General features: G+C 32.1%; 2 protein-coding genes and 1 long non-coding RNA gene across 5 annotated transcripts in view; 2 read left to right on the forward strand and 1 right to left on the reverse strand.

The window, feature by feature from the left end:
- Window positions 1–12921, forward strand: part of LOC111417243 (javelin-like) — a 91148-nt gene extending 78227 nt beyond the window's left edge. For 2 of the 3 annotated variants that reach the window (XM_071195151.1, XM_071195152.1), the window contains exons 4-5: window positions 44–817; window positions 11776–12921. In XM_071195151.1, the coding sequence (XP_071051252.1) occupies window positions 44–817; window positions 11776–12138 (1137 nt within the window). In that variant the 3' untranslated portion in view covers window positions 12139–12921. Of the gene's footprint in view, window positions 1–43; window positions 1063–11775 lie in introns of all 3 variants that reach the window. The other variant, XR_011640061.1, reaches the window with a different exon arrangement.
- Window positions 12922–14633: 1712 nt separating this feature from the next.
- Window positions 14634–17799, reverse strand: LOC139429546 (uncharacterized). Its single transcript, XR_011640100.1, has 4 exons — window positions 15920–17799; window positions 15677–15861; window positions 15241–15613; window positions 14634–15182 (listed from the first exon to the last, which is right to left on the reverse strand). It is a non-coding gene; the product is annotated as an uncharacterized lncRNA (long non-coding RNA).
- Window positions 17800–18844: 1045 nt separating this feature from the next.
- On the forward strand, window positions 18845–19597 carry LOC139429316 (uncharacterized). Its single transcript, XM_071194987.1, has one exon. It carries the CDS (start codon window positions 18845–18847, stop codon window positions 19595–19597), a length of 753 nt encoding a protein of 250 aa, XP_071051088.1.
- Window positions 19598–19989: the final 392 nt, after the last annotated feature.

Below are 19989 nucleotides of genomic sequence, written 5' to 3' on the forward strand. Positions count from 1 at the left end.
GAATCCCCTTAAATTATATCTAATTATTTTTTCGTTGTTTTAGCTTGAAGATAAAAACATTGAACTCGAAGGAACAAAAGCGCGCGTTCGAGTTTTAGAACAACTCCAAAAACCTCCACAATCATCCGCGCCATCGCCGGATGTTATACCCGCATCGGAATCACCCCCGAATCACCTCGAACGGATGTCCAGATCGGAAATAACAACGGCCAGTATGAAAGCGATGAGTCCGTTTCCGTTAACGCTCCAATTGGATCACTCCTCAAGCACGGAGTCGGCTCACGATCAAGCGACCAACGAGGCCGCAACTCGGAAATCAACCAATAATAGTAATAAATCAAAACAACCGAGTAAAATTCCCTTAAAATCATACGCGGCACCAAAACCACCGATAAACAACAATTCGGGTAATCCATCGAGTTATAAGAGTAATCATAGCAATAACAGTTATAAAAGCGGTGGGAATTTTAGTAATAATTATCATAATAAAAGTGGTAACCATCACCACCATAATAGTCATCATCACCATCACAATAATGCACCGCGTAGTCGTAGTGGGGATTCATTAAATAGATCGCACAGTGCACAAAGTTGGCGAAATAATTACAAAAATAATCATGGAGGAGGAGATTTAAAAGATTCGATGGGGGCGAGTTTTAATTCCGGAAACGGCGGTTTATCAACGAATTCAAGAGGAACGTTAAGAAAAGCATCCTCTTCGGCAACTTCCGGTTCGATAACATCGTCTTCTTCGTCGTCGGTGAGAAGGAGCGGAAGTGTTAGGGACTCGCCGTCGTCTTCGTCGGATCCATCAAAGGTACGAAACAAACTGTCGTTCTGGAGCAACTTTTTGAAAATACTCGACAACGATCCGGCGTGACTTCAAAATCAATAAAATAAAAATACGACGGCTTCAGAGTCGAAGTCGTCTCCGGGGGCGTCTGGCGATGAAATCTGAAATCGTTGGTCGTTTAGGGGGTCACAACAACCACTACTGCCACTACCACCAACCTCTAAATATCTCTAAATCTCGTATCTCTGTGTGTGTGTTTTTATTACGCAGTAAGTCATCGCTTATTTTATTTTTATTTATTAATTTTTTTTTATTTGGTTTTTTGATTAGTCATTGTATCAATTTTTACGTTATCTCATCTTGTTATTATGTTTTTTTAGTTTTATCTCATCCGCTTTGCTTTAATTTTTTTTAAGTGTAATAGTATTTTAATTATTAATAATAATAACCGATTTCGGTAAATTACCCGTGTTCAGGAGCGCCAATTAATGAAACGAAATCATTAATTATTTTGAAATGGTCCTCTAATACTTTTTCTTCACTTAACAAACACCTTAATTCATCAATTTCATCATTATAAAGTTTTAATGAATTTATTGGTTTTGTGTCTATTTTGTACTCAAATGTACCACAAAAAATAGCTTTTTTGCGTAAATGATGTACTTTAAAACATCTCGTTTTTTATAGTCTTGTTACTAATCTATATGAAGATGGTAGCAATAGCTCTAGATGCACATATTGATCTATATGTGTATGAAGGAGATAAGTAACGATTATTGTATTAACACTTACCTTGTTTATCAATGTTGCTGCAGACTTCTAGAATCTATTGAACTGGAATGGGTAATTCTTGAAATTTTGAACTGGATTGTGTAGAACTGAACCTAGAACAGAAGAAAACATCATTGATATAACAGAACTTGTGTCATGAAGAGTTTACATAGTGAGGAAGTTCTGCCACACTCAGCCAAAGTATTTAAAGAAAGTAATATTTATTGTGCAAAATATACAAAGTTAGTCTAACATGAAGCAGAGGACACGGTGGAGGAAGATAGAATGGGAGAAAGCAGATGAGTACTAAAAAAGGTAAGGAGTAAGTAATTTGAAAGTCAGAGGAAATATGTATTGATAAAAGAGATAGAAGATTGGAAGGAAGATGCTGAGAAGCCACGACTAGAGTCGTCTATGTGCAGAAAATGAAGTACATATTATGAAAAGGCAAAGCCGAGTTCGCTTGCGGCCGAGACTTATTATATCTTGAAGATACTAAGTATTGGATACGCTCGGCTATTAAAATCACGATGGTCAAAGATAAAACTGTAATATTTCGATATATCATAAAAACCAAGATCGCTTGCAGCCGACTACACTCATTATTTTTTTTTATTATGTTGGATGCAAACGGGACAAGCCCAGCGAAGCATCCACTAATAAAACACAATAAAAAAGAAATTCTTAACAAAAATAAATAATTAACAAAAAAATCATCAAGCAATAACAAAAATGAATATGAAATGATATATTAGTATGAAAATGATAATAATTAACAAAAAAGAGAAACTTAATTTAAAAAAAATGTACTGCCAAGGTAGCTTATTTAGAAAAACCAAGGTGGCAGTGAACATGTTCAAACAAGAACAATAGCGATTTAAAGTGAACATAAGTCAAACAGAAACTTTAAATTTTACTTCAGATAGTATCGTGGAGCAGTCAACAACGTCATTTCTTATTTTATGAAGAAAAATTAAATCATGTATATTGCGCCTGAAGGAGAGTTGCAGATAAAGACTGCAATTGATACGGATACCATAAAGTATGGGGAAGGTTAAAGTGTCCAAAAATGAAAATTTTATGATCAGGGTAGCCGTCGCAAACGTATACAGGGTGTTTCTGTAAATCGTGGCACAGATACTACAATCACAAATACTACAGTCAAAATGATGTGTAAAAGTGTGTCCAGACATTGCGCGGCATTCGAGCGCGGCGTATCGTGTTCCAGCTGTTGCTAATGAACATTTGCAGTAAACGTTCGTGGGCGTATTGCTGTATACAAAAAAATGGATAACGAAACATTGATTCGTTTATATGAGGCATATGAATCGTTGAAAATGTGGGATCCACAAGAAAAAGATTACTACGATAAAATTAAACGTTTAAAAATTTTAATCTACTTAAGAAAGAATTAAAAGTTAAAATGAAAAGACTTTTAAGTGCGTATAGGCAAGAAAGAAATAAACTGACCGGCAAAAAAAACCGGCCACTTTCAATTAGCCAAAACTTCAAAGCTGGCTTTCTCGCGAACCGCGCATTCGATTTTGGTGATTCTTTTTTTGATCGAAAGGTTGATTCTTTTGTAATAATCCTGCGATAGAAATTTTTATTCGGATATTAATTTGAGCATATACGGGCTGCAAGAATGAGAAAAACTTTTTTTTCTCGAAATTTCTAATACCCTGTGGGTTGCAACTGCTACAGCAGATGGTGTTAACTGGAATCAAACGGAAGCCCAATCTTTTCTGAACATCTTATTTTTTTATTCACTCTATTATCTCTATTACTAACAAAGATGCAGTGTTTTAAAGCGAACGCCTGTAAAAACAAGACAAGCAAGCATAAAATAATCTAAGGTGGCGCGCTAGGTAGCGTATGTCATTTGTTTCGAATAGTAAATTGACAGTTGTTAAAGATTTTTACAGTCTTTTAACATAATAGCAATCCCGTTGTCAGTAACTGATGTTGCGCGTATTGTTACTTTAATTGAGAATGGCAAAAGTCAGCAATACGTTGCCCATACGTTGGGTATACCCCCAACAACAGTTCAAGATGCCTGGAATCAATATGTGGAAACAGGAAATTTCACTAGGCGGCAAGGTTTCGGTAGAAGACGAGTGACAACAGCAGTTGATGACCGATTTATTGTTCTAAACACTCTGAGGAATCGTAGCACGACAGCTGTAGAAACTCGGCATCGTCTTCAAATGGTGCATGGGGTTGACGTAAGTGAAAGAACTATTCATCGAAGACTTGATAAAAGTGATCTGACTGCAAGAAGACCTGCCAAAAGACCTCGGTTGCTCCAGAGACATCGGCGAACACGTCTGCAATTTGGGCGCGTACATATGAATTAGGGAATGGAACAATGGGGTAAGGTGCTCTTCACTGACGCCTCCCGTTTTTGTCTCCGGTCACCTGATGGTTGAAAATGAGTGTGGAGACGTCGTAATGAAAGGTTTGCGACCTGCACAATTTCGGAAAGAGTACTTTTCCTTGGAGGTTCTATTCCCATTTTATTGGTGATGTATTCATGCTAATGCATGACAATGCGCGACCGCACGTAGCACGTGTGGTTAACGAAAATCTTGATGAAGTAGGGTATTGAACGGATAGAGTGGCTAGCGTGCAGCCCGGATCTTTGGGACCAACTTGAGAGACGCATTCGTCGTCGTCCTGTCCTACCGGACAACCTTCAAGAGTTACGAATTGCTTTTGAAGAAGAGTTTGCCGCAATTGCTCACTGACATCAACAACATGCACCATTTGAAGACGACACCGAGCTTCTGCAGCTGTCGTTCTACGATTGCTTAGAACAATAAAACTGTCATTAGCTACTATTGTCACTCGTCTTGTTTTCACAGGCGATCGCTTTAAAATACTACATCTTCGTTAGTAACAGAGATAATAGAGTGAATAAAAAAAACAAAATGCTCAGAAAAGATTGGACTGGACCATTTGATTCCAGTTAACACCCTCTGCTGTAGCAGTTGCACCCCACAGGGTATCACAAATTTCGAGAAAAAAAGGTTTTCTCATTCTTGCACCCCGTATATGCTCAAATTAATATCCGAATAAAAATTTCTATCGCAGGATTATTACAAAAGAATCAACCTTTCGATCAAAAAAAGAATCATCAAAATCGAATAAGTGGTTCGCAAGCAAGCCAGCTTTGAAATTGTGGCTACATTTTAGTGGCCGGTTTTTTTTTGCCGGTCAGCGTAGAAAAAAGAATAGCAATGTAACTGGATCAGGTTAGTTTAGGCCCACTTTTACCACCTGTAATTAAAGTGGTTGATATCTTCAGCTAACAAATAGCGCAAAAATCGTGTTTTACCATCATATTTATCTTGTTGGTTTACCGGTTTGAGGTTCGGTATAAAAATTTATCTGTGGAATAGGTTCGACTCGTTTTTTACTAGATGGCGTATCATTTATATGTAACCTCTATTTTGACATAAACTAAAGTGCGTGGCGTGTCTCACATATACCGGGCACACGTTCTTTGATATGTCCAAATTGGCGCGTGGCAGAATTGTGTCCGACGAACGCCGCGCGTTGCTGCTGCGCAATGTGTGGTCATACCTTAAAAATGTTTCGTCTAAGCCCATAAGTGGCTAAGATATGGGCCTTCAGACTTAAGAAATTTTCATACATTTTCTTAAATATTTTCAATATGGTTTTTCTTAGAAAAACTAAATTTGGCAAACAGCGCAATGTTATCATAAGAAATCGTTTAAGATTACTACTAAAAATATCGTACCATGGGATCAATGCTCCCAAATTTTTGATTAGACGCATCGTTTTCGAGATATTTGCAAAAAGATAAATCGATTTTGCAATGTTTTCATTAATCGTAGATGCCTATGGAAACAAATTGTAGTAAAGACAACCTGGTAGAAAAACATTTCAAAATATCGAAAGACATTTAGATGAGACAGGAAATATTAGATAGAAATATGTAAATAACGGGAATCAGAGGTCAGTTCGTACACCCCAACTAGAAGAAAACATTTTAGTTTTTTTGGCTGATCGTAGTCCTGCTAAAACTGTTGGTAGCAACAGTTTAGACATATGAGAATATCCAAAGGTCATGTCTTACATGAACAGCAATTGTATCCATACCATTTGTCGAGAGTACAAGAATAAAAAATCCGTTGCAAGTACAGGTGTCTCAAATTCGTTGTCCGCATAGGCTATCTGCGAAACTAAGAGAGATAGAGAAAAAGTAACTTACATGTCATGATCTCGTTTTTCGAGAAACTGTTAATGCCGAAAACTCCAAACAGCTATCATCTTTTGTTTTCGTCCTATTGACAAAAACTGAAATGGAGTAATACTCCATCTCTATTATCATCATTATAATATAATTAAAATATTGTATGGGCAAGCGTCAGACGTCTTGTTCAATTTCCCTACACGATGATGGATTTATCGGATTTAAGCCTTTAAGCATTGACTTCATCCTCCTGCAGGTCGGTCATTTTGGTATGTTTTTGCACGTGGTTTCGTGAAGGATCAAAAATCTATTACATTTTCTGCTAACCGACTGGAGGTTCTTCTGTGCGGTTGTCTTCTTTCCGGATACCTTGTGAAATATAATTCCGCGGCTAACGTCGCATTTTTATCTGATAACCATCATGTTACATTTTTCATAATTTTCGAAATTCATTGTAAAGTTTTATTCAGTTTTGTCATACTTTGCCACTCAACATGACTGAGCACCAGCACATACTGCTAGAGTTGTTAGAGAATTTTTAAATACATATGTAGCCAACTATTGTAAGAATCCATGTTGCAAGTTTATTAAAAATATATGAAGGAAATTATTTTATATAAAATTTCTTACTTGCTTGTATTTAAATGTTTATTGGTACCGGTTTCGACTTTTAAGTCATCATCAGCCAAAATGTTTGTCGTTTTCACAAGTTTTTCAGTTTTTGCCGATATTTTTGGGCGAAAACTAAAGACGATAGCTGTTCGGAGTATTAGGCATTAGCAATTTCTCAAAAAACGAGATCATTACGTGCAAGCTACTTTTTGTCTATTTCTTTTAGTTTCGGAGATAGCTTATGCGGACAACGAATTTTTGGGACACCTGTACAGTGTGGCCATACTATGATGGAAAAATGTACTATTGATGCTGCATTTTTAGACCAAAGTAGTTTTTACAGATAACCATTAATTCGAAAAATGCTGAAGATTAATTGGACTTACTTGACTAAGCAACAAATGAATAATGTTGACAAAAACGGGATTTTCGTTTTCATCTCTCTAAAAATATAAGACTTCTCAGAATAGACAGGCTCAAACTATTGAAAATTGTTTGGTGCCTGTCTACTTGATGACAGCTATTACAAGCACAGAAGCCGCTTGGTCACTCATTACGTTTTACGATTATACAGGGTGTTTCTGTAAGTCGTGGCATAAATTCAATCACTAAAACTAGAGACAAAATGATGACGATTCGTGTAAAAATTTTTGAAGAAAATAATATAGAATTTGATTTTGTACTTTTAAACTGGTTTTTATTTTATATAGAATTTAAGTCTAACCAGTTTCGGCCCTTGGCCATCTTCAGAAACTCTACAAATAGATTAATATCTCTCATCTTATCCATTTTACAAACATATTTCTTAATATCTCTTTTTGTTTTGTTAAAAAAGATCACATATCCAAGTTGAAATCAGATTATTAGTTACTAATTTACAAAATTAAAGTTTAAAAAGTTGTAAAATGAAATTAAGGACGAAGTGTTACAAGTTTACAGGTTAAAATTTAAGAACTCTTTTTTTTAACAAAACAAATATTCAGAAACTTGGGAAAAATTCAAGAATTATTATGTTGCTTAAAAATCGACGATTTTTTTTTTGATCAATGTGCAATGACCCAAAAAACACGTTAAAAATAAAAAGAAAGTGCAAAAAAATGACACACTAGATTAACTTCAGTTATAAAACTTCTATTACATGATCACTAAGTTCAGGATTAAAATGTCAACCTCAATTTTGACGTATTTGTAATCTCCATTAAAAATCCTTTAAAATGAGTACAAACACGACATATTTATCTTCAATAATAAGATGGTCAACTTCCGGTTAAGAATGTTAACGTCAATTTTGACATATTTGTAATTTAATTCCAATATTATTCGAGATATAAGCAACTTCCGGTTTGAAATGTCAATGTCATTTTGACATATTCTTAATTTTTATGAAATATCTTAATATTTGTCACAAAAACAAAAATATAATAAACAAAAAAAATAAAAAATTAAGGTTGGTATTAACATTTAAAAATTAAATTGCTATCTTCATTGTTGCTAACTTCGGGTTTAATGATTTTTATTCTAACTTTTTTGTTATTTGAGATAAGTGCGTCATCTTTGGACTCATTTTAAAGGTTTTTTAATGAAGATGACAAATATTTATGTCAAAATTGACGTGACGTTTCAAACCGCAAGTGATTGTATTTCCATTAATATTAAAGTTAAATATGTCAAGTTTGGACTCATTTTAAAGGTTATTTTATGAAGATTACGAATATAATAATAAAATTAAAGTTGACATTGACAACTGAAAGTGTTTTTCAAGTGTGTTTGTCAAGTGGTGTATAACGCGGTCTAATTGTACTGAAGAAAATCCAAATTTTATGCTGCATTGAGTAATAGTATATTAAAAAACAAGTTTCGTAAGACACGTTTGAAGTGCACGAATTCAAATTGAAAAACGAGTGGCGAAGCCACGAGTTTTTTAATGAATGAGTGCTTTAAGTCTTATGAAACGTGTTTTTTATGCTATTTTTTGTAATTCGCGTTTTTATCCTTTTTTTTTAACAAAAATAAAATAAATTTTGACAATGTAGGGAAATAGGTATGCAGCAGTTGGTAACACCGTAACACTTGAAAATAGAAATTTGAATTGACAATTACAAACTGTCAAAACACAAAATGTATTCACCTGAAAAAAATGTTTCAAGCACACCTCCCAAAATAAGAGAAATTGCTCAGTGTTCAATGTCCTCATCATTGTGGACCTTGTATTCGATGCTAAGAACGTGTTTAAACATCCATAGACAAAAATTATCACATTGACAACTAGAAAAATTAATGACCCAATGTCACCAACTTGAACTGGTTCCATAAAATGTTACTAAAATCTCATTACAGCATCGGATGCTGTAAAGAGTCTCATTACAGCACCCGTTTGAGTACTGTTATAGCTTCCATTACCGTAGCGAATTACAAAAATAATTTTACAGATTTCTTTTAAACGAATTTGAATCTTTTTGTGAATAACTCGAAAACGATGCGTCTAATCAAAACTTTGTAAGAGTAAAAATAATCTTAAAATGAGATAGGATTTTAGAATCAGTTGCTAAATTGTTTGCATAAGTTCAAAAGTGATCTTAAACGATTTCTCATGATAAGATTGCACTGTTTGCCAAATTTTATTTTTCTAAGAGAAATCATATTGAGAATATTTAAGAAAATGTCTAAAAATTTCTTAACTTTCTATATCTTAGCCGTTTATGGATTTAGACCAAAAATGTTTGCACGAATCGGCATTATTTTGACCCTAGTATTTGTGATTAAAATTATGCAACGACTTACAGAAACAGCTTGTACAGGGTGTCAGATAAAAAACGCCTCAAGCTGTAACTCTGTCATTTACATTCCGATTTTCATGAGTGAGGTATCAAATGAAATGGTTTGAATTTTTTCTAAGGCCATCTTCAATTCCAGGTGATTATTAACTTTTGTTTTTCAAATTGGTCTGTATATTTTTCTTCACGTCATTGGATAGAGATTGTTTTTCTGAATCCATTGATGTACAGGGTGTCCAAATATCGATGGGTTTGCAGGGTATCTCAGTTATTATGAAAGATAGAAAGTTGCGGCTTTCGCAAACCTGGGCTACTTTTGTGTGAAACTTACAATGGCGCAAACCATATTTTCATAGCCCTCTTCGTTTTTAATATACAGGGAGTGTTTCAAAATTTACGATTTTCAGACACCTCCTGTATCTCGGCTATTCGGAAACGTAAGAAGGGGTTCTAATAGATTTTTTCACGTATAATCCAATGGTACACGTAGAATTTTTCTAGTCATCACGGGTTTTGAGTTATAAAGATTAAGTATTTTAGAAGTTGAGTATTCAGTATTTGAGTTGTGTTTATACCTCAAAAACCGTGATGTCTAGAAAAATTCTGCGTGCACCATTGGATTCCACGTGAAAAAATCTATTAGAACCCATTCTGACGTTTCCGGATAGCCGAGATACAGGAGGTGTCTGAAAATTGTAAATTTCAAATACTCCCTGTATATAAAAAAAGAAGAGGGCTATAAAAATTTGGTTTGCGCCATTGTAAGTTTCACAAAAAAGTAGCTCAGGTTCGCGAAAGCCGCAACTTTCTATCTTTCATAATAACTGAGATACCCTTCAAACCCATCGAAATTTGGACACCCTGTACAATACATCCATTTTAAATGTAATATTAGCAGAGAAAAGACACCTGTATATACAGGTTGTCATACAAGAATGCCGCAAGCTGTAACTCTGTCATTTACAATCCGATTTTCATGGGCAAGGTATCAAATGAAAAGGTTTGATGAATACTATGATTCATGCTACAAATAAACTTTTTCCAACGTCATCTTCAATTTCAAGCGATTATCAACTTTTGATTTTCAAATTTCTCGGTATATTTTTCATCACGTTATTAGATAGAAATTTCTTTTCTGAATCCATTAATGTACAAATACATCAACATTAATTGTAATTGTAGTAGAGAAAAACATTAAAACAGTTTCCAAACATTCTCTTAAAGTCACTTGTGTTATACTGTAGTGTGCCATGAGAAAAAATAATCATTTACAACTGCTTCAGGCATTGAAGTATCATTTTTTTCCACGACACACTACAGTAGAAGTGTTCGAAATACAATGTTCGGAAAATGTTTTAATTGTTTTTCTCTGCTAAAATTACATTCAAAATGGAATCAGAAAAACAATCTCTATCAAATGACATGACGAAAAATATATGGAGCAATTTGAAAAACAAAAGCTAATAATCGCTTCAAATTGAAGATGGCAGTGGAAAAAATTTATTTGTAACATGAATCAACCATTTCATTTAATACCTCGCTCATGGAAATCGGAATGTAAATGACAGAGTTATAGTTTGGGGCATTTTTTATCTGACATCACACCCTGTATATTACATATCTTGAAGATAATTCGATATGTCATAAGAGCAAAATTTTCGGGTTATGATGTTTTTTGTTTTCCAATTTTCATTTATGAGACAGAACATTATGTTCTATGTATGCCAGATATCGAACGAAATGAAATACAATTCTTTGTTATATTTATCACTTTTTTCGCTTCTACATTAAAGATTTACAGCAATCAATTAAATTATAAAATAGACACAAAACTACTTTTTCAAAAACTCTCCAAAACTATTTTTTTTTAAATCCGTCAAGTTTCTTAGATTACCTATATTTTGTGGTTAAATTGTAGTATATTTCCATTCAACGTTGAAATGAAACGATTGTGATTGTTACTAATTTTTTTTAATATCTCCTCGAATGAGTAACTTTATTAAGCAACAATCCGTTTGTTATATTATTTTTTTACTTTTTCTCTTAAGTTTACAAAGTTTACAAAGTAAATTTCTATTCTCACCTTGCTTTATTATTTCAAAACCGTCTTTTTAGCGTCCTTGTGGTTAAGTTTCTTTGAAACTTAATTATCTCTTTGTTCTTGCAATAATTTTTTTAAAGAATCATTAAGATAAATATGATGACTAATAATAAATGATTAAACTCTAATTAATAATTTTTTGCAAATTTATATAAAATTGTGCTTAAAAAAGCTTAAAGTGTTGTTTGTGGTTTATTAGATAGAAACTTTCTGAATTTCACAATACACAATTCTAAAATCATACTCCGTTAAAAAAAAACGTGGTTAGTTAGAAAATTTGTTGTAGAAATAATGCAGTTTCACTTTTTTCATTGCATTTCTATTTTTGTTTCTAAATCAAATTTAAAACGTATTAAGTCGTTCTTCAAAAAGGTGCTCCACTTATTTGAATCAATTTTGAAGCACTTAGTAGTACCCGCTTTTTGTGTAAAAATATTGTTTTTGTAAATTAAATCGAATCAAAAAAAAAAAAATAATTTCTTTAATATCTAATTTGTTGTTGCAGGTTTTAAACTATCCAAAAGAAAAATTTCGTTATCAATGGATACTCTCATCATTTAATAATGGTATCGTCGGTGAATTTCCCGATTCCCTAAACGATTTTACGATTTCAATGGGCGAAAATAATATTCAACACCATCAAATTTCGATTCCGATTGAATTCCGGTCGACTTCTTTGGATCTCGTCGATGGACGTTTTTACGATAGTATCGATTCAAATTCTAGTTATTTTTACCATCAACAAGAGAAGGAAAAAGAGGATGGTAATGATCAGTGTGAAAAGTTTCGTTATTTTCATTCGGACAGTGCCCTTAATAATAGTAATAATTTTATTAATAAAAATAGTGCTGGTTTTGATAAAAAGTGATCGTTTTCAATTTTATACTTTTTTGGGGTTTGTTTGACGATTGCCGTTTTAGTTTTTCGATTTTTTGGAAATTTTATCAGGTTGTGAAAACGAGAATTGAAGTAATTTTTTAAATTATTTAAAAAAAACCGTCCAGTATTTAGAATTTTTTTGTTTCCTTTTTATGTTCTTTGTTATGATTGTGTCTGAATTTTTCTAATTGTATTAATTTAAACAGGAAAAAAACTGTATTAAAATAAAACGATGTATTTAAAATAATAATAATAACGTATTTAAATACTTATCTAAGTCTAATATTGCTGTGTAGGACTGTGATAGGTTTAACATGAAAGAAGTAAACGCAAAAAATGAAAAGATTGAATTAAAATGTGTAATTATTAAAATGTAATAATCTTGTATTTGTCTATTTAATTGTATTTGTAAAATTACCTAGATTTAATTCGTTTAGTTCCTTTTATTATCTTAGATTTTCTTTGTATAAGTCAAAGAATTTTTTTAAGACTGCACTGAAAAGATTTTTAATTCATCTTTTTTTGTAATTATCAAATTTTTATATAAACTTTTATTTTTGTTTAAGGTAATCGTTTTTATTTTATTGTGTTATTATGTTTATTATTATTTGTGATACGTAAAAATGCTCATCACAATTCTTTTTGTATCTATTACAATATCTATGTATATCGCATTGTATTATAAACAAATTTCATCTCCCTATTATAAACAAATAAGTACTTCTATAAATATACTTTAAAACAAACGAAATAAACAGTTATTATTATAAAATATTTCTACATTATTCCAATAAACACAAAAGTTTTAAAAAAATGTTTTTTTTTGTGGTGCCATCTCTACTAATTTTAACGAACTAAGTCTAGTATAGCTCGGAGCCAAACCGATTTTATAAAGCAAAAATAATAACAAACATTTTAAAGTTTAAATATCGCGTAAATCTTATAAATAAGGTCACTTCAACCTCAAAAATCATGGATTTTTGCTACTTGTGCTACTGTTTGCTACTGATAGTAATCTACAATTTTGGTTCAATTCTCGGCTAAAAATATATAGAGAGAGTCAGTTATTAGTACCAAGGCAGACAATAGTTTCAAAACCGTTTGAGAAAGAAAAAAACTGTTTTCTACAAACATTGTTTGATTCACCACTTCCTATTACGTAATAACATAATAAAAAACAAGTTTCTTAAGACACATTTGAAATGCACAAATTCAAGTTGAAAAATCGTGTTTTTTTATGCTATTTTTTGTAATTCGCGTTTTTATCCTTTTTTTTTAACAAAAATAAAATAAATTTTAACAATGTAGGGAAATAGGTATGCAGCAGTTGGTAACACCGTAACACTTGAAAATAGAAATTTGAAGTGACAATTAGAAATTGTCAAAACACAAAATGTATTCACCTGAAAAAAATGTTTCATGTACAGGATGGTTCAAATTCGATGTCCGAATAGGCTAACTCGAAAACTATAAGAGTTAGAAGAAAAGTAGCTGACATGTCATGATCTCGTTTCTCGAGAAACTGCTAATGCCGAAAACCTCATAGCGCTATCGTCTTTTATTTTTCCCTTAGAGGCCAAAATTGAAAATATCGTAAAACCCGCAAATGTAATTATCTTGGTTATTATTATAGGTGGAGTATTATAACTAAGATATTATATGGACACTTTTTTACAGAGAATTTGATGACGTAGTCAAAAAATTGTTGTCAGTTTTAGATTTTGAGATATCACAATTTTCGTTTTTTTAAATGGAAACAACCACTGATTATTCGCTTAATAAATTCGTTATTTTTTTCTGATTACAAAAATATAGGGTTTGGCAGGTCTATTTCTTATTGTTTTAGAATAAAACTAAAAATAAACTTTTCTTTTAGTGTCGTCGAAGAAATTAAATTTACAGTTTCCTGTAAATTACGGTTCTATAATTAAAAATTAAAAAACATATTTCTTATATTTGAAACAAATATATTTGTTGAACTGTTTAATTTATATATATTTTACACAAAAGTTGGAATAGATTGCATTATTTCACATTGTTTATTACGATTTAATATTATTTTAAATGACTTAATAAATTATCGATAGATGGCGCTCATGTTTTTTTTTTTTTAATTCAAATAAACATAGCAACATTTGTTTGTATCAGAGACAAGGAAGGATAGAGATGGCCAACTCTACCTTATTAAATTGTACCTTGCGTACAGCGCCATCCGATGTCACCGCAGAGTACTAATCATAGATTAAAACCAACTTCCACTAGGATAATGGTGTAAAACTGGACTAACCAACGATCGGGCAACACTGTTCGCTGCGCATCGAAGCGAAGCGAGCGACGTTGCCAGATCGTTGGGGCTAACTTTAACCGCCAAATTTAAAAATAACACAATTAATATTGCTTTGAAAAAAGGAAAGAAATATATTTTAAATGAAAGATCTAATTTCAACATAATAATTTATTATTCACAAAACTAATAACATTTGGTAACATAAATAGAATATAAGTACGAAGGCTTTCACGGCCGGTGTAATTAAACTAGAACTAATAGTAGCACTATCGAAGACGACTCGAATTCACTTCGAAAATTTCTAGCTAGTGTTACATTACATTACATTACATAGAATACATATCTAGCTAGTGTTAGTTCTAGTGATAGTGCTACTATTAGTTCTAGTTTTAGTTCAATAAATAGAATAATGTTACATTTTGTTTACCCTAACAATTTTTGTAGCGTCTTCCTGGATGGTAATGAAAAGAAATTTGATAAGAACCGGTATCCTTTACCACTTTGTTTGTAAATGGAAAGAGCCAGCACTTCTTTTTTCTGATTTCGAGACTGGCTGCTAAAGAAATTTCTAGTTTCTTTATTCAAATATTTGAGGTTCACCAATACCTGAGGATTTTTCCTCAATTGTATTAGCTTTTGCCTTATTATTGTGGCATTTTTCTTAGTGCGACACAACGCTTTTTTTACTCCAGTTAGGTTGCAATTGCTGCAGTTCTTTGTAAAAGGTAATTTCCTCCGTTTCTTATCTACAAAAATAAAGATAATTTTAAATAAGAATGATTATTCAGTTTTTATGGTATTTACCAATTATTTCTTTTTCATCACTTAGGTGGAACCGTTTCCAATTCATTTCTAATGAAATGACAGAATTTTCCTCACAAAATGAGGTTGAAGCAATTTCGCAACCTTGTTGTTTACTACATCCAGGATAGACTTGCATAACAGTTGAACTAGCTACACCAGGAAGTTTGTCGGGGCATACATATGTGGGGGTATAAATATATATATATGGCATGTCGGGGTATAAACATATATAATATAGTATATAATGAATTATATAATTATGAATTATGAAACTAAATAATTAATTTCATACCATGCAGCATACCTGAAGTATTTTCTGTTGGTTGATCTTGTGGAGACAAAAAGCAATTATTTATAGTTTCTTCTTATAAATCTAAATGATTTAAAAAACATATATAGATTAAAAAACAAACTTTTTATCCAAAATTTCATTTACCTAGTAAGTATAATGTAGCTAGCTTATTCAATTTTTTCTCAACATATTTGCACATTGTTGCAAAATGGTTGGGGCAAACACAATAGTTACTTAGACGCTTATCATTAATTAATTCAAATAATTTTGAATTGTGTATTCCAGAGAGCCAAGCCATTCGAATAATAGGGTCGGTCGGAAAATAATATCTAGAAATACAGAATGAACGTAATTATGCTGTATTAATTAATAATTTTTATAATTTACCTTTTAATGTCTATCATCACAAGATGGTACACAGCAAGGATTAATAACCGACATTTTTATCATTTTTAAATTTTAAATGTTTTTTACACTTTTTTACACTTAATTACAAAATTACACTCATAAATTACACTTATTAAAAAAATTAACTGATGTATCAATATCATTTATATTTGACATCACTTAATTTGACTTAATTAATCAAAGATGAATACAAAAAAAAGAAATGAAATATAAGCCACCTTAAAGGTTCTTTAAATTTGAATTTGTGTAGAATTAGTTATCGACGGTGACATCGGATGGCGTTGACGACGGTTACAATTTTCATTCATTTGAGATCCCCCCCCATGGTTTGTATTCAAAAATTTTCTGAAGTGTCACTTTAAAAATCCTGTTTTTAAGATCAATTTCGAAAATTTTGAAACTTTGACATGTTAGAATGTTACATATTAAAAAATGATTTGTTTTTAAATACCAGAAGTTATCTTCGTATTTATTTGTTAACTTTTTAGATTTTACCTACCGCCCCGTAACTTACAGGAAACTGTAAATTTAATTTCCTCGACGACACTAGATGGAAATTTTATAAAAAAAGTTTATTTTTAGCTTTATTCTAAAACAATAAGAAATAGACCTGTCGAACCCTATATTTTTGTAATCAGAAAAAAATAACTAATTTAATAAGTGAATAATCAGTGGTTGTTTCCATTTAAAAAAACGAAAATTCTCATGATATCTCAAAATCTAAAACCGAAAATTTTTTTTTGACTATGTCATGAAATTCTCTGCAAAAAAGTGTCCATATAATGTCGTAGTTATAATACTCCACCTATAATAATAACCAAGATAATTGCACTTATTGGTTTTACGATATTTTCAATTTTGGCCTCTAGGGAAAAAATAAAAGACGATAGCGCTATGAGGTTTTCGGCATTAGCAGTTTCTCGAAAAACGAGATCATGACATGTAGCTACTTTTTTTCTAACTCTTATAGTTTCCGAGTTAGCCTATTCGAACATCGAATTTAAACCACCCTGTACACCTCCCAAAATAAGAGAAATTGTATTCGATGCTAAGAACGTGTTTAAACATCCATACACAAAAATTGTCACATTGACAACTAGAAAAATTAATGCCCCACTGTCACCAACTTGAACTGGTTACATAAAATGTTACTAAAATCTCATTACAGCATCGGATGCTGTAAGGAGTCTCATTACAGCACCCGTTTGAGTACTGTTAGAACTTTCATTACCGTCGCGAATTACAAAAAAAATTTTACTAACAATATAGTTCGCTTTTTTTCTATAATACTTGTCAATGTAAATTTTTTAGGGTTTCTGTTGGTATTATCTAGGACCCTTATAAAATTTATGTTGTTTTCCTGATTTTTAGTAACATTTTCAGTAAGTAAATAGTTGAGGTTAAAATACGAATAAATTTTTAGATAAATACGATTTTAACGAAGTACATATTTGTTGTAAAAACGTGCTACAAAGTAATTAAATAGAACAAAATAACTTTTCTAGGTAAATAAATGGCAAATAAACACCCCACAACATTTTTTATGCACCTTTTCTTTTTGAATAACGAAAGCTCAAACGTCAGTGTGACATATTTATTTCAAAACATGATAAAACAAAACACCCTGTTAATTTTGCCAACATTAGAACAATTTGGCAGGTATTATAAAAAAAAATGAACTATACCAGATTTTAATGCGACTTGCTGCTTTATGAGATTTAAAAAGTTGTTAGTAATGAAATATGCAATTGTTCTGCCATATAATTTACGACTTTAGAAAAAATAAGATGCACATGTTAAGAGATACCTCAAACTTTCTAGTTCTAGGTCTAGTAACAATGTAAGTGTAAAACTAGAACTTACACTATACCTAGAACTAGAATCATTCGGTTCTAAACCCAAATGATTCTAGTTCTAGGTCTAATGTTAGTTCTAGTGACAATGCAAATGTAAAACTAGAATTAACACTATACGTAGAATCATTCGGATTTAGCCGTCTTTAAAGAAGTGCAGCTAAACCCAAATGATTTTATTGCTAGGTATAGAGTTAGTTCTACATAGTAACAGTGCTAGTGTAAAACTAGAACCAGGGCTCGCTCTAGGGGCGCACCATCGGGACATTTGTCCGGGGCGGCAGCTCTAAAGGGCGGCATTTTGACTCAGAATGTGATAAAATTTTGATAATCAAATTTAATCGAAATTTTTCTTTGTCGATTTTCTACCAATGGAGAGCATGTTGTAAGAGACTGGCTAGTATACTCTATTTCAAAAAACTGTATTTATTGCTTTTGCTGTAAAATTTTTGGCTGTGTGATCAGTTCTCTTTCAAAAGACGGATTTAAAAGTTGGAAGTATATCGTTGAAACGTTAAAAGAACACGAAGTTTCAAAAAATTATATTGAAGCTCACAAATCATGGCTAGAACTGAGTCAAAGACTAAAGTGTTGTAAAACTATAGATGCAAATACTCAAAAAATTATTAACGCTGACACAAACCATTGGTATGAAGTGCTTCTAAGAATCGTAGGAATCATTAAAATGCTTGGTAAAAGTTGTCTGGCTTTTCAAGGTACAAGCGATAAACTATTTGAGCATAATAATAGTAACTTCCTAAAAATAGTTGAACTACTGTCTGAATTTGGTCCCATTATGGAAGAACACGTGCGAAGGGTGCTGAAAAAAGAAGAGACGAAAGCCCACTATCTCGGTAAAAATGTACAAAACGAGATAATAGACTTGTTGCATCAAAATGTGAAGTCTCATATTATAATGAAATAAAAAAGGCCAAATACTATTCTATAATTTTAGATTGCACTCCTGACGTAAGTAAGGTGGAGCAAATGACTCTTATATTCCGATATGTTACAGTCAATAAATCTGATTTCAACGACGCTGAAATAACAAATGACTGAAATTATAATTGAAGAACTTACTAATATGGGTTTAAACTTGCAAGATGTTAGAGGACAGGGATATGATAATGGATCTAATATGAAAGGTGATAAAGCTGGAATGCAATCTAGAATTAAGAATTTAAATTCACAAGCGTTTTACGTTCGGTGTAGCAGTCATTCTCTGAATCTAGTGGTTAATGATATGGCAAAAGCTTCTTCGGTAGCCGCTAATTTCTTCAATATAATCCAGAAACTATATTTATTTTTTTCATCATCTACATTTCGGTGGGCAATACTTTTGAAACATATTAAAGGATTAACTTTGAAACCATTGAGTGCCACTAGATGGGAGAGTAGGATAGAGGCCTTAAAGACTTTACGATTTCAAATAGGAGAAGAATACGACGCAACAAAAACTTGGTACAAAATCTTAAACTGCATTAATCCTATAAGCAAACTAATGCAAACAAAAGATTTCGATCTAGCATCTGCACTTGACCTCTTACAAAATTGCAAAAAATTCTTTAAGGATCTTCGATCGGACAAGTCTTTCAATGAAAGTATAATTCATGCAAGAAAACTGGCTGCCGAAATTGACATTGAAGCTACTTTTGAATCAACAATTTCACGACACCGCATACAAAGAAAAAAAAATATTTTCTCATACGAATCTCGAGATGAACCTATTGAAGATCCCAAAGAAAAATATCAGTACAGTGTCAGCCAAAAAGTTTGTATCAATAAATTAGCTATATATTTTTGATAGCATAGCTTTATATGTTTGACTATTTGATGCAGACTTTTTAGAAGGCATTATATGTTTAAAGGGCAGTAGTTTGTCTTTTTGTCCGGGGTAACGTAAACGCTAAGGAGGGCGCTGCTAGAACTAACACTAGACCTAGAACTAGTCTTCAGACGCACGGCTAATCCCGAAAGTTTGTAGTTCTAGGTCTAGTGTTAGTTCTAGTTTTAATTGTTATGCTAGATATGTTCAGAAAACCCTGGTTTATGCATAGATTCATGCTTCGGAATAAGCGTACATTAATTATGTTTTGCAATATTTTGGGGTAGCCGTAGTATTTATTTTGGTTTGTATAGCACATTACGTTGTATTTAGAAAAAGAACTTAGAAATTCAAAGTCCAGCTCCAACGTC

This window comes from Onthophagus taurus, chromosome 3 (assembly GCF_036711975.1).
Source record: "Onthophagus taurus isolate NC chromosome 3, IU_Otau_3.0, whole genome shotgun sequence".
NCBI classification, from domain to species: domain Eukaryota; kingdom Metazoa; phylum Arthropoda; class Insecta; order Coleoptera; family Scarabaeidae; genus Onthophagus; species Onthophagus taurus.

Bases quoted from the DNA above. Each gene is read 5' to 3' on its own strand.
- LOC139429316 (XM_071194987.1), top strand. From the start codon at position 18,845: ATGACTGAAATTATAATTGAAGAACTTACTAATATGGGTTTAAACTTG.